Source organism: Mustela nigripes, chromosome 1 (genome assembly GCF_022355385.1).
Source record: "Mustela nigripes isolate SB6536 chromosome 1, MUSNIG.SB6536, whole genome shotgun sequence".
Lineage (NCBI taxonomy): Eukaryota > Metazoa > Chordata > Mammalia > Carnivora > Mustelidae > Mustela > Mustela nigripes.
In genome coordinates, this window is record NC_081557.1 from 189,186,728 (window position 1) to 189,199,134 (window position 12,407).

At 35.6% G+C, this 12,407-nt stretch overlaps 1 protein-coding gene across 4 annotated transcripts in view; it reads right to left on the reverse strand.

Annotated features, from left to right (window-relative positions):
• SCLT1 (sodium channel and clathrin linker 1) overlaps positions 1-12,407 on the reverse strand; it is a 175,766-nt gene that overhangs the window by 65,437 nt on the left and 97,922 nt on the right. For 3 of the 4 annotated variants that reach the window (XM_059378371.1, XM_059378369.1, XM_059378372.1), the window contains exon 14: positions 6,964-7,035. The exons of the other annotated variant lie outside the window; for it this stretch is intronic. In XM_059378371.1, the coding sequence (XP_059234354.1) occupies positions 6,964-7,035 (72 nt within the window). The remainder of the gene's footprint in view (positions 1-6,963; positions 7,036-12,407) is intronic. 4 annotated transcript variants of the gene reach the window in all.

Below are 12,407 nucleotides of genomic sequence, written 5' to 3' on the forward strand. Positions count from 1 at the left end.
TGTAGTGGTACATTTCCTGATACTGATGAACCTACATTGATACAACATTATCACTCAAAGCCCATAATTTAGAGTTCACTCTTGGTGCTGTACATATGGGTCTGGACAAATTTATAATGACATGTATCCACCATTACAGTATCATACAGAGGTTACAAAACACTGTTGGAGCCCCCAAAACATGGAGGGCAACTTGTGCACCAGTGGCAATGCACACATACAGAGTAGTTTCACTGTTCTAAAAAATCCTCTGTGTTTCACCTATGCTTATTCATCTCTCTCTCCTCCTAAACCCCTGATAATATCTTTTTACTGTCTCCATACTTTTGCCTTTCGCAGAATGTCAGTTGGAGTCACAGTATGTAGGCTTTTCAGACTAGCTTCTTTTACTTAATAATATGCATTTTTATTTCCTCCATGTCTTCTCATGACTTGATAGTTCATTTCTTTTTAGTGCTGAGTAATACTCCATTGTCTGGATGTACCAGTTTATTTGTCCATTTGTGTGGACATCTTGGTTGCTTCCAACTTTTGGCAACTGTGAAGAAAGCTGCTATAAACACTCATGTTTAGGTTTTTGTGTGGATATAAGTTTTCAGCTCCTTTGGGTAAATACATAAGAGTGCAATTGTTGGACCATATGGTAATATGGACTATATTTAGTTTTGTAAGAAACCATCACACTGTGTTCAAAAGTGGCTATAATACCATTTTGCACTCCCACCAGCAATGAATGAGAATTCCTGTTGCTCCACATCTTTCCCGGAGTTTGGTGGTATCAGTATTCTGAATTTTGCTCATGGTAATAGGTGTATCAGGTACCTATGTGTATAAGGAGTAACAGCTCATTATTGTTTTAGTTTGCATTTCCCTGGTGAAATATGGTGTGTAGCATCTTTTCATATGCTTATATGCCCCTGTATATCTTCTGGGGTTAAGATCTTTGGTCCACAATTTTTTTTATTATGTTCAGTTAGCCATTGTATAGTGCATCATTAGCTTCTGAGTAGTGTTCAATGATTCATTAGTTGCATAGAACACCCAGTGCTCATCACATGTGTCCACTTTTTTTTTCGTAAAGATTTTATTTATTTATTTGACAGAGAGAGATTACAAGTAGGCAGAGATGGGCAGAGAGAGAGAGAGGAGGAAGCAGGCTCCCTGCCGAGCAGACAGCCCGATGCGGAACTCGATCCCAGGACCCTGGGATCATGACCTGAGCTGAAGGCAGTGGCTTAACCCACTGAGCCACCAGGCGCCCATGTGTCCACTTTTTAATTGAGTTTTCTTATTATTGAATTTTAAAAATTTTTCGTATATTTTGGTTAATAGTTGTCTGCTATGCCTTTTGCAAATATTTTCTCCCAGTCTACGGTTGGAATTTTCATTCTCTTGACAGTGTCTTTCACAGAGAAATTTTTCATTTTAATGAAGTCCAACTTATCAATTGTTTCATGGGTCATGCCTTAGATGCTGTATCCAAAAATTTATCGTCAAAACCAAAATCATCTAGATTTTCTTCTATTTATCTTCTAGGAATTTTAAAGTTTTCTGTTTTATATTTAGGTCTATGACCCATTTTGAATTAATTTTGGTGGATGGTGTAAAGTCTGTGTCCATATTCATTCTTATACATGTGATTGTCTAATTGTCCTAGCACCATTTGTTAAAAAGACTCTCTTTGCACCATTGTATTATTGCTTTTGCATCTTTGTCAATGATTAGCTGACTGCATTTATGTGGGTCTATATTTTATTCCATTCTAGATTCTATATTTTATTCCACTGATCTATTTGTCTGTTTTTTTTCACCAACATCCTACTCGCTTGATTACTATAGCTATAGAGTAATTCTTGAAATATGGTAGTGTCAGTCTTTTGATTTTTTTTTTTAAGTCTCCTTCAATATTGTATTGGCTATTTTGGATCTTTTGTCCCTCCAGATAAGCTTTATTTATTTATTTAAAACTTATTATTGTTTTTTGAATTTTTATTTAAATTCTCATTAGTAACATACAGTGCAATATTGGTTTCAAGAGTAGAATTCAGTGCTTCATCATTTACATACAATTCCTAGTGCTCAACATAACAAGCGCCTTCCTTAATACCCATCACCCATTTAGCCCATCCTTCACCCACCTCCCTCCACTGGCCCTCAGTTTGTTCTCTATTTTTTTTTTTCTTTTTCAAGATTTTATTCATTTGAGAGGGATGGGGGGAGAAAGAGAGAGGGAGAGTGTGTCTGCATATGTGCATTCATGGGGGAGGGCAGGCTGAGGGAGAATCAGAGTCCCTGCTGAGTAGCCAGCCAAGCAGGGAGCCTGTCCTTGGACTCAATCTCAGGATCTTGGGATAATGGCCTGAGCTGAAGGCAAACACTTAATGAACTAAGCTACCTAGGTGCCCCATGCTCTATTGTTAAGAGTCTCTTATGATTTGTTTTCCTCTCTCTCTCTCTCTTCCCTCCCCCTTCCCATACGTTCATTTCTTAAATTCCCCATATGAGTGAGATCGTATGGTATTTGTCTTTCTCTGACTTATTTTGCTTAGTATAATACACTCTAACTTTACCCACTTTGTTGCAAATGGCAAGATTTCATTCTTCTTGATGGCTGAGTAACATTCCTATATATTTACACACACACACACACACACACACACACACACACACACAACCTCTTCTTTATCCATTCATCAGTCAAAGGATATTTGTGCTCTTTCTGTAGTTTGGCTATTGTTGATAATGCTGCTATAAACACTGAGGTGTATGTACCCATTCAAATCTGTATTCTTCTATCATTTGGGTAAATACCTAGTACTGTAACTGCTGAATCATAACATCGTTCTATTTTTAAAGTTTTGAGGAACCTCTACACTGTTTTCCACAGAAGCTGTACCAGTTTGCATTTCCACCAACAATGCAAGAGTGTTCTCCTTTCTCTGTATCCTCCCCGACACCTGTTTCTTGTGCTATTAATTTTAGCCATTCTGACAGGTATGAGGTGGTATCTCACTGTGGTTTTGACTTGTATTTTCCTGATAATGAGTGACGCTGAGTGTCTTTTCATGTGCCTGTTAGCCATCTGGATGTCTTCTTTGGAAAAGTATCTATTCATGTCTTCTGCCTCTTTCTTAACTGGATTAATTGTTTTCGGGTACTGAGTTTGATAAGTTCTTTATAGATTTTGGATACTAAGCCTTTCCTCCAGATAAACTTTAGAGTCAGTTTGTCACTATCCAGAAAATAACTTGCTAGGATATGACTGGGATTGTACTCAATCTATAGATCAGGCTGGGAAGAACTGACATTTTAACTTTGAGTCTTCTTATCCATGAACATGGGCTATCTCTTCATTTATTTACTTCTTCATTGATATCTTCCATCAGAGTTTTCCTCATATAGATTTTGCTAGATATATAACTAAGTAACTTTTTATGTACTAAGTTAAATGACACTGTTTTTTTTTTCAGTGTTCCAAAATTCATTGTTTATGCAGCATACCCAGTGCTCCATGCAATACATGCCCTCCATAATACCCACCCCCAGGCTCACCCAACCCCCACCCCTACCCCTCCAAAACCCTCCGTTTGTTTCTCAGAGTCCACCGTCTCTCATGGTTTGTCTCCCCCTCCAATTTTCCCCAACTCACTTTTCCTCTCCATCTCCCAATGTCCTCTGTGTTATTCCTTATGCTCCACACGTAAGTGAAACCATATGATAACTGACTTTCTCTGCTTGACTTATTTCACTCAGCATAATCTCCGTCAGTCCCATCCATGTGGATACAAAAGTTGGGCACCGTGTTTTTAATTTAAAATTCCATTTGTTCATTGTCGGTACATGGGAAAACAATTTCCTTTTGTATATTAACTCTGTATCCTACAACCTTGTATGCCAAAATTGTTTCTTTGTTCCATGTTTTTGGTTCTTTTTTTGGTTTGTTTTCTACATAGACAATCATGTCATCTGCAAACAAATTTCTTCCTTCCGAATCTGTACAACTTTTATTTCCTTTTTCAGTCAAATTGCATTAGCTAATGTTTCCAGCTTGACGCTGAAAAGCAGTGGTGAGAGGGCATATGATTGCTTTGTTCCCGATCTACTGGGAAAGCTTTGGTTTCAGAGCTATAGGCTTTTTGTAGATATTCTTTGCTAAGTTGAGTAAGTTCCCCTCTGTTTCTAGTGTACTGGGAGTTTATCATGAATGGGGGTTAGATTTTGTCAAATGCTTTTTCTGCAGCTATTGATATGATTCTCATATGATTTTTAATATAGGTATTAATAACAAGGTTGGATCCCACTTCTGAAACTGGTGAATGATATATAAAGAAAGGTTTGTGATAAATACATTATGCATCTCTCAACACCCAATCCACCATTTCATGGATAAATGACAACTGAAAGAATATTGGGTTAACCTCATATAACAAAGTTAAAATAAGACAGTAAATTGAAACCTTTACAGAGACATACATTAATTCTATTAAAAATTCACTGTAATACCAAAGCAAACATTTAAAATTATTATTATTAAAGGTTTTCATGGATATTTGCTATTAATCCCCACCAATATTCCTATCTTTTGGGAAAGATATGATCAAATGATACTAAATATTTTTTCAAGTACACATGGAGTATTTTCAAAATCATACCCTATAGTCTACCATAAATAAAATCATAAAAAATTTTAAGAATCAATATCATACAGATTATAATCTGTGGCATCTATTTAACTGGATTAGAAAATAACAAAAAGATATCTAAATACCTACAGATGTGGAGATTCAAAATTAAAAAGATTTTTTTTTTAATTCACCGATCCAAAAAAGATCATAATGAACTTTTCATTTAACTTGTATAAAATTAATAACCAATCTTCTTACTCATTTGCTGTAGATTAATAGCAATCTCTGTTAGTTGGCAGAATTAAAACCTTGAGTATTCTTAGAAGAAATTGTACCCTTAGGAGAAAGTAAAAGTTGTGCTGCTTTCCAAGGGAGATATGTGACTAGACTGGCTCTGGCCTTTTCTTAAATCTATCAAAAAATCTGCACGATAACCTAAAACACAAGTTTTTCTTCTTCCTACCAGCATAACTTAGTTTTGGGTTAGCTAAAGTATGCTTAACTTCTCTCCTTGACTTCATCTTTATGGTTCAGGTGGTAAAATTGGTACGTAAGAATATGTCAAAAGCTGATGTCAGGTTATTATGTCTCAAACCGTAGTCTGAGTTTTTGAGTTATCTGAGAAAATCTGCTTTTTAAAGTAGTTGAATACACTTTTCAATTAATCAGTACAGTTTTCCCCATGGAATCAACATGACATCAGATAATACTTAATATCTTTAGAAAAATCCATCTTAAGGGCCCCTGGGTGGCTCAGTGGGTTAAGCCTCTGCCTTCGGCCTAGGTCATGATCTCGGGGTCTTGGGATCGAGCCCCACATCAGGCTCTCTGCTCAGTGGAAGACCTGCTTCTCTCTCTCTCTCTCTCTGCCTGCCTCTCTGCCTACTTGTGATCTCTCTGTCAAATACGTAAATAAAATCTTCAAAAAAAAAAAAAAAGAAAAATCCATCTTAGCTATGGATTACAATTGTTTTACTATAAATTGTAAGAAATACTTCATAATAAACTGAAAATTTTTTGCTTTGAAGTGAGTTTATATAACTCTGGTTGTGGCTGTTAAGAGTTACTATACTTAAAATCTCTGCAGATCTTATCCAACACACATTCCTTTGGGAAATGAGAAAGAAATAGTGTTCTTGTCCCTCCAGAGTTTACAAGCCATTAAATGATGTTGGATTGGGGTAGGATCGTCTTTTTCTAAGCTGTGAATCTGTTGATAGCTAAATCAGTTCACATAAGAGAAAAAGCAAAACAGCAAGGTGATAGAAGAGGAAGCAAAACTGAAAAACAACAAATAATTAGACATGATTAACTGGCCACACAGCATTCCATTAATTTTAGTTAATGTTCCTCCATCCTTAAAACAGATGACATTAAGCAAACAAAAATAACACTGTTTCTTATTCTATTACAATCATAGACAAAAGTCTCATCATGTACATTACAGAGTTTGTAGAATGTGGAAAATATGCTCCTTTTTTCAGAGTTCTTTAAATATCAGTCAATAAATATTAAAAAACATGCTGTGAAAAGATTAGGCTAGGCCATGGGAAAAATAAAAGGAGGCCTAAGACTCTTCTACTCTGAGGTATTTACAATCTAATTGGAAAGTTAAGATTTTTATGAAGAAAGAGAAAGGGAGAGGGAAGGAGGGAGACAGGAGATAGAGAAAGAGAACATAATGTAACATATTTATTACAAGACATAATTCACTGCTAAGTTTTACCATCAAGATTAAAAGCAATATAGAGATTCAGAAAATATTAGAGTTTGTGAAGTTGAAAACATCTTCCTAATCTCTAAAAATTCTTGTACTTTTATTCCCCCTGTAAGCAAAGCTATTAAATTCCATTTCATCAAATCTTGTTATTAAATTTACATATTTAATTTCACCTCTAGACATACAAGTACTCTTTTCTTTTCTCTTTGTCTATTTATCCTTCAGTACTCATTTCTTTTGGGTAGCTTGTCTTTCTTCTTTTCCATTGTCATATATACTTTTTCTTTCCCCCTCATCTCCCAAATGAACCTGGCATATGGTAGCAGTTGCAAATGGGTGCTTCAATAGCATTCTGTGTGTTCTTTGTTAAAAAAAGTAATTGTAGTAAAATGTGGTAAATGCCATCCATCTTTCCTGCTAGACCATAAGTTCCAAGATTGCAGGTAACACATGTTTATTTTGATTTTTACTCTTCTCCAAACATCTAGTCTAATTCCTGGCTTAATAAGTATCATCTGAATGAACAAGAATGCCCATTACAAGATTCATTAAAATGTATCCTGGCCTTTAAAATAATCAATATTCAGGAGAAAATATCAATATAGTCTTCTAACATACCATATGAAGGGCTGAAAGTTCTTCTGTTAGTTGAGAAATCTGTATGTTATACTGTTTTCTTGCACTTGCAACCTATAAATTAAGACATTTACAAATTGTTTAGGTTCTCAAAAAATGATTAATGCCCAATAAAAATATTTAGGATAATTATTTTGATAAGAAATAAATATGTAACTTTTAGGTCATAGAAAGTAAATAAACACATGGTATATTAAAGAGTCAATACTGTGATAGGGGTGAGAGTGAGTGTCTCTCAAAATTTATCAATATTAGAAGTGAAAACTGGGAAAATTTCAAAATATTTACTAATCTCCTTAAAGATAATAACTGAGGGCATTACAGGTTAACATAAGTAACACATTTTATGAAAAATAAGTATATTTTCCAAAACTGAAAATTTTTTAGAAGAATGGTATTTAACATTTTTGCAAATTTCCTTAATGTCTGGTTCAACAGAAAATAGCTAGATTCTCGTATCTACTTCTATGTTCAATCTGCTGTGTTGCTACATACTGTTAGCCTCTGTAAAACTATACTGTATACTCATGAGAGAATGAGTATGAAAAAAGCAAACAGAAAACCATAAGTATGAAAGTTAGATTTGACCTTGCAGAGTCTCTGAACACCACCTTTTGAAAACTCCTGCCATAGAGCACTTTAAGAGAAAAACTGAGTTACACACTAAAAATATAACTAATAACTTTGAAGGCACTTTTGTTTTATAAACAGAAGACTATTTTTATGTTGCACATATTTCAGTACTAAGTAAATTACTTTGTGAGGGAAACTTAGTTGAATTAACATTTAAATTACTTCGGAAACAGTATGATTTAGGTATACAGAATATTTTGAAGAATTATTTACATCTCATCAGGATGGTTCCTAACAATATATTTTTCTAATAACTACTCACACTTTTTAAAAAGACACGAGGAATACGGATACTGATGCTGTGTCATCAGTAAACACGTATGATCTAAAGATTTTTGGAAATTTTCTAGGGGCTTATAAAATATACTATTTCTAAAACATGAGGTAAGCTTTCTTTATAACACTGACATATTTTATTACATTCACATATATTTAATTTGGTTAATTAATATGAGTTAATTTTCTGAAGACATGACAGATATGTGGGTCCCTCTGAGCTCCATTTTAGATTTTAATTTGGTACAAACTTTGCCTATGAATAATTATATGATGGCTCAATCTATCCTATTTATGGGTCAGTGATAACCATAGTTCACATTTACTGAAGTCTGATGTGTGAAGAACTGTTTAGAGTACTTATTTAAGTGTTATTACCTCATTAATTCTCACCAAGATTCTGATTAAGTAGTTATTATCCACATTATAGATGAGTAAGATTAAGGCACAAAGAAATTAAGTCATGGCTTTCAGGATATAAAAATTTTAGTTTCTATGAATGCAGTCATGTCTGTCTCTTAAACCCAAAGTATTCTTTTTAGTATCTAAAAATGATGCAGCTAGTATGAGGGTTTATGACCATAGTAGTAAATATATTTTGAAATATTTTTATAGTAATGCTGATAAGTTCAGTGAATTAAACTATTCAAACTTATTAAAAAGACTTTAGGATTACTGAAACTGATTGTGTATCATCAGTAAAATCCTATGGTGCAAAAGTCAAAGAAAATATTTTTCTTTCTTTTTTTTTTTTTTAAAGATTTTATTTATTTATTTGAGAGAGAGAGACAGTGAGAGAGAGCATGAGCGAGGAGAAGGTCAGAGGGAGAAGCAGACTCCCCATGGAGCCGGGAGCCCGATGTGGGACTCGATCCCGGGACTCTGGGATCATGACCTGAGCCGAAGGCAGTCGTCCAACCAACTGAGCCACCCAGGCGTCCCTCAAAGAAAATATTTTGAGATTAGTATCTGATAAAACACAATGTAAATCTTATTATGCGAGCAAATACACAAATCTGAGAGACAGTTTAATGTGATTGGGGTTCAGAAGTCTGTATAGGAACTAAAGTCACCTCTCTTACCCTAACATCACTTTCCTTATGTAAACATTTTCTTTGATAATTTATGGATAGTAAGAGTATTTATAAACCAAACAGTAAGATAATTAACATGAGAAAGACATAAAAAAGGCCAATAATGGCGCAAATATTACCTAACTGGATGAATATAATTTTGATCACAAATTTTAAGCCATGATTTAAAATCAAAAGAAAGTAAAAAAATAAAATAATGTTATTTTCACACATTAAGTTTCACTTGTTTGAAAGAGATTGGAAAAAAATCTATTTTTGTATTTTAAAGAAATGACCTATTATCTCATTTTGTTCAGTTTTATAGTCAGAAGATATTTTACTTTGTTAATAAAAAAGATACTTCTAAAGTCATTAGACATAAGTAATCCCCAATTCAATAGATTAATTCTACATATTTGGAGAACATGTCAAATTATGATAAGTGGGGCAATTATCACCAATACAGCTTAATGTTTTCAAACAAAAACATTAAAAAATATATGTAAAGGGGAGGAGCAAGATGGCAGAAGAGTAGGAGACCTAAATTTCTCTGGTCCCAGGCATTCAGCTGGATAGTTATCAAACCATTTTGAACACCTACAAACTCAACAGGCGATCGAAGAGAAGAACAGCAACAATTATAGGAACACAAAAGACACCAATTTCTGGAAGATAGGACGTGTGGAGAAGTGAATCTGAGGCAAAACACATGAAGATAGACCACAGGGAGAGGGGTCAGCTCCCAGCAAGTGATAGAGCAGTGGAGCACAAAATCAGAACTTTTAGAAGTCTTCTCTGCTAAGGGTGGTCACTCTAGAGGCTAAGTGGGGGTGGGGTGGGCTGAGGGGTGTGGAGCCTTCACTGGGACAGCATGCTCTCAGGACTCATGGGGTCAGAGAAAGACCAGGGATGCCTGAGTGCAGCAGAGCTCCTAAGTAACAAGTGGGGAAGCCGGCTGCAGAGACAGAGCGAAGGAGGGGCCGCTCAGCTCAGGGTTACCTTAAAGTGTTATCCGAGGCACAGTTGGGGTACTACTCTTCGAGCAGTGACCCCACAAGTGACGGATCCAGGGAGAACCCCCCTTCCTCCACCAAGATGGGTGGTGTGGGGGCACACTGCAGGAATCTGCTCGGTTTGGAGACTTCAACTGGGGCTGTGTGCCAGAGATAGAAACTCTTGGTCAAAGGCTGGGTGAGCTCAGAGTGTGGCTGGAGACCAAGGAGACAGGACTGACTGACTGTTTTACTCTGATGGCTCAGTGAAGGGGGTGAAACTCTTGGCTCCTCCAGGGCTGGAGACTGGGAGGCTGCCATCCTAATTCTCATCCTCCAAAGCTGTACAGAAAGTTTTAAGGCAAAAAGACTACCAGAGCAAACCCAAGCAGAGTACTTAGCCTGGCCCCAGGGAAGGGTGGTACAATTCTGCCTCAGGCAAAGACATTTGAGAATCCCTGCAGTAGGCCCCTCCACCAGAAGATCAGCAAGAGCATCCAGCCAAGACCAAGTTTACTGATCAATGAGAACAGTGCAACACCAGTCCTAGGGGAATATAGCCCATAGAATTCATGGCTTTTCTCCCATGATTCTGTAATCTTTAAAAGTAAAATTTTTAAAATTTTGGTTATTTTTTTCTTTTTCTATTTTTTTTAATGTTTCCTCTTTCCTATTTTAACTTATTTTACCGATTTTGTCTTATCAATACCATTTAAAAATATTTTTTAATTTTTATTTTTATAGTCATAGTCTATCCCTTCATTGTATTTAACCTTATTTTTTTGTACACATATAAGCCTTCCTTTCTTTAAAATGTTGGGATACAGTTTCTTCTAACAGATATACCCTAAATCTAACATATGGTTTTGTTCTAGTCTCTAGCCTGATCACATTCTCTCCTTTTCTTTTTCTTTTCTCTTTTTTCAACCAACTTATCTTATTCCTTTTTAAAAACCTTTTTAAATTTTCTTTTTCTTTTATTTTTATAAAGATTTTATTTACTTATTTGACACAGACAGACACAGCGAGAGAGGGAACACAGGCCGGGGAAGTGGGAGAGGGAGAAGAAGGCTTCCCACTAGCAGGGAGACTGATGCGGCGATCAATCCCAGGATCCTGGGATCACGACCTGAGCTAAAGGCAGATGCCTAATGACTGAGCCACCCAGGTGCCCCTAAAATGTTTTTTAATTTTCATCTTTAGAGTCATATTTCATCCCTTCATCATGTCTACCCATATATATGTATATATATATGGGTGTGTATATATATATATTTTTTTCTTTAACATTTTGGGAGGCATTTTCTTCTAACAGACCAAAATACACTGAAAATCAAGTGTGTGGCTCTGTTCTATTCACCATCCTAATCACAGATACATATTTTTTTCTTTCTTTTCATCTCAGATTTAAGTCTCTTCTGATTTGGTTAGTGTATACTTTTCTGGGGTCGTTGTTACTCTTTTAGCATTTTGTTCTCTCATACATCTACTCTTTTCTATTCTGGACAGAATGTCAAGGCAGAAAAACTAACCTTAAAAAAAAAAAAAAGAACAAGAAGCAGTACCGACAGCTGGGGACCTGATCAATACGGACATTTCGTAAGATGTCAGAACTAGAGTTCAGAATGACAATTATAAAAATGCTAGCTGGGCTTGAATAAAACATAGAAGATATCAGAGAATCCATTTCTGGAGAAATAAAAGTTAAAATCTAACTAAGATGTAATTTAAAAAGCTATTAATGAGGTGCAATCAAAAGTGGAGGCTCTTACTGATAGGATAAATGAGGCAGAAAAGAGAATTAGTGATATAGAAAACAAAATAATAGAGAATAAAGAAGCTGAGAAACAGAGAGATAAACATCTATTAGATCATGAGGGGAGAATCTGAAAGATAAGTGATACCACAAGATGAAATGGTATTAAAATAATTGGGATCCAAGAAGAAGAAAGAGAGAGGGGGTTAAAAGGGATAGTGGAGCAAATTATAGCAGGAACTTCCCTAATTCCAGGAAGGAAACAAGCATCAGAATGCAGGAGGTACAGAGAACCCCCTCAAAATCAATAAAAATAGGTCTACACCCCGTCATCTAACAGTAAAACTTACAAGTCTCAGTGACAAAGAAAAAATCCTGAAAGCAGCTCGGGACAAGAGGTCTATAACCTAAAATGGTATAAATATTAGACTGGCAGCAGACCTATCCACAGAGACCTGGCAGGCCAGAAAGGATATGATATACTGGCATGATATATTCAAAGCACTAAATGAGAAAAATATACAGCCAAGAATATTATATCCAGCTGGGCTGTCATTGAAAATAGAACAAGAAATAAAGAGCTTCCAGGACAAACAAAAACTAAAAGAATTTGTGAAGATCAAACCAGCCCTACAGGAAATACTTAAAGGGGTCCTCTAAGCAAAGAGAAAGCCTAAAAGTAACAGATCAGAAAGG